General features: G+C 49.6%; 1 protein-coding gene across 1 annotated transcript; it reads left to right on the forward strand.

Moving 5' to 3' along the window:
• The first annotated feature begins 711 nt into the window (after nt 1–711).
• Nucleotides 712–2,064, forward strand: LOC102285266 (melanoma-associated antigen 10). Its single transcript, XM_005900485.2, is given in 3 exon segments — nt 712–770; nt 852–1,899; nt 1,901–2,064. Coding segments are annotated over 2 exon segments (1,065 nt in total). The 5' UTR covers nt 712–770; nt 852–891; the 3' UTR covers nt 1,958–2,064.
• Nucleotides 2,065–3,123: the final 1,059 nt, after the last annotated feature.

A 3,123-nucleotide genomic window follows, 5' to 3' on the forward strand; every position in this document is an offset into this window, starting at 1 on the left:
CAGAGGCGGCCGGTAGTGGTAGGTTGTGCTCCCATCATGGGGCTTGGGTCCCTCACAGAGAAGCAAGGCTGCAACCTGAGGATGCCAAGTCTGCTCAGCTGTGGAGGATGTGAGGCGGGCTTGGTCAGGTGTAAAGATGAATCGTATGATGGGCCCTCCTAGCCTAGATATGGGTGGCCCCCCTCTCCCGCCTCTGAAACCTGCGCAGCCCCTGCTAGCAGCCTTGGGAGACCCTGGGCAAGTGGAGTCCGATGTGGCGCCCCTTCTCTTCTTCCTCTGGGGGACGTCAGCAGAGTGATAGGGCCTAGATGCTGGCAGGGGAAAGTGCTGGGACTCTGAAGGAGCACTGAGGGAACCATCCACCTCACGACAGTAGGGACATCACAGAGCTTGGCCCCACCACTGCTGCCAATACTGCAGGGCCCACAACTGTGTCTGTAGTCTGCATCCTGAGGAATCCTTTCAGTTTCCCTCCTCAAGAGTTCTAAGATCTGGGAGGTGACAGCCATACTCTGAGGCCTGGGTTCTCAGGTCAGCATATGAGAGAAGGCCTGAACAGCTGCAGCAGTCAAAACGAGGTGCACACCCTGAATGTCTCCCAAGGTCCTGCCCACCCCAAAACAGAATCCACAGTGCCTGACCCCACCTGGCCTACTCTCAGCCCTGGAATCCTTGGGCTCTACCCTGAGGAACTATCTTGCTTCTTTCGTTCTTAGGCTGACAAGAACAGCAGCCCGTGACACCTGGGAGCTCCCCTAAAGAGGAGACCTGTAAGCTTCCTTTGTCAGAGCTATCCTGGGTGGGGGAATTTTCTCAGCTGAGGCCACTGACCATCTCTCTTGCTCCCCCAGGGTCCCATTGTCCTGCTGGCTACATCCAATACCAGCCATCATGTCTCTGGGTCAGAAGAGTGAGTGCTGCAAGCTTGAGGAAGACCTTCAGGCCCCAAAAGAGGCACAGGGCCTAGAATGTGTGCAGGCTCCCATGGCTCAGAAGGAAGAGGCCACCTCCTGCCCCAAGTCCACCATCTCCTCTTCCCTTACCCCATTGATCCCTGGAACTACAGAGGAGGTGCCTGCCACTGGGGCACTGAGTGCTGTCCAGAGTTCTCAGGGAGCCTGCTTCTCACCCACTGCCACCTCAGCCACTCCACTGAGTCAAACTGATGAGAATTCCAGAAGCCAATTGGAGGAGGAGCCCAGCATCTCCCAGACTCCACCAGATCCTGAGTCCTCGCTCAGTGGTGAGCTAAACAACAAGGTGGCTGAACTGATGCAGTTCCTGTGTGTCAAATATGTAACAAAGGAACCCATCACAAAAGCAGAAATGCTGAGGAGTGTCATCAGAGAACACAAGGAAAACTTCCCTGAGATCTTCAGCAAAGTCTGTGAGTGCATGGAGGTTGTCTTTGGCATTGAAGTGAAAGAAGTGGACCCCACGGGACACTCCTATGAGCTTGTCAAAACGCTCAACCTCACCTATGATGGAATGCTGAGTAATGATGGGGGAATGCCCAAGACTGGCTTCCTGATACTTATCCTGGGTATGATCTTCATGGAAGGCAACTGTGCCCCTGAGGAGAAAATCTGGAAAGCATTGAATACGATGGGGGTGTATGCTGGGCAGGAGGATTTCATCTATGGGGAGCCCAGGAAACTCATCACCAAAGATTTGGTGGAGGAACAATATCTACAGTATCGGCAGGTGCCTCACAGTGATCCTCCACGCTATGAATTCCTTTGGGGTCCAAGGGCCTATGCTGAAACCAGCAAGATGAAAGTCCTGGAGTTTTTTGCCAAGATCAGTGGGACTGACCCCACTTCCTTCTTATTCTGGTATGAGGAAGCTTTGAGAGATGAGAGAGCCCAGGCCAGAACTGCCCCCGGGGATGATACTACTGGCCATGGCCAGTGAAAATTCCAGTGTCATGTCCAGCAACCTCTTGTGCCCTGAGTGAAGTCCAAAGCAGTTTCTTCGGTCTTCATCTGAAGACAACAGTCAGTGTTCCATGTAATGGCGGGCTAGGGTGGAACAGTCTATTAGCATTTTCATGTTTCTATTGTATATGGGTGATTTGGACATATAACTTTTTTTTTTGTTATTTGTTTTTCTCCCCCAAATATTGTTTAATAAAGTTTAATTAGCTCCAGAATCTAAGCTTATGAGTGACAATGATCACACAGTTATAGCTGTTTATCGCATATAAGAGTTTTACAATTTTGCAAACACACTGAGAAACCCCCCAACTTTCCTTGTGATCTGAAACAAGGCATTAGAATAGGATTTGCTTGGAAATGTGAAAGTACCCAGCAGAAAAGTTAAGGATGAAGGGACTTCCTAAGTGGCTCAGTGGTAAAGAATCTGCTTGCAATGCAGAACCACAGAAGATGGTGGATTCAATACCTGGGTCAGGAAGATCTCTGGAGAAGGAAATGACAACCCACTCCAGTATTCTTGCCTGGACAATTCCATGGACAGAGGAGCCTGGTGTTCTATAGTCTGTGGGGTTGCAAAGAGTCAGACACAAGTGAAGCAGTTAGCATGCATGCATGCAGGAATACAAGAAAAGTATAAAGGATGGCTAAATAGGTTCACTTATCTCTTCTAGTCTGTAGTTTTTATTAAATGATACATACCTGGATATGCTTGGCTTATTCAAGAACATGAGAGAAAGTAAATCTTAAATCTTTCTCACTGATTCATTTCTTTGCCAAACATGAATTGATGGAAAGCCCTGTGTTAGAGATGGTCATCCTAGCCTAAGCAGGACACATCCCTCCCAGAGATTGGCAGGGTCTAGAAGCAGCAATCAGATGAAGAGATGGTGAGGCATCCTCTAGGAGCCATTAGGGTAAAAGAACAGGTGAGAAGGTGGGGTTCCAGGGAAGAGCAGGTAAGTATAAATACCCTGAGCCAAGATGGCTTAAGGCTTTAGGAAACCACAGTCGCTTATGTAGGGGTTCATTTTCAGTTATTCTGGGTGGTGGCAGGGGCCTAACTCTCAAAAGCTGTGTCTCACAATTGATAGAGGGTTTCCCTGGTGGATCAGATGGTAAAGAATCCACCTGCAATGCGGGAGACCTGGGTTACATCTCTGGGTCAGGAAGATCCTCTGGAGGAGGG

Source organism: Bos mutus, chromosome X (assembly GCF_027580195.1).
Source record: "Bos mutus isolate GX-2022 chromosome X, NWIPB_WYAK_1.1, whole genome shotgun sequence".
NCBI lineage: Eukaryota > Metazoa > Chordata > Mammalia > Artiodactyla > Bovidae > Bos > Bos mutus.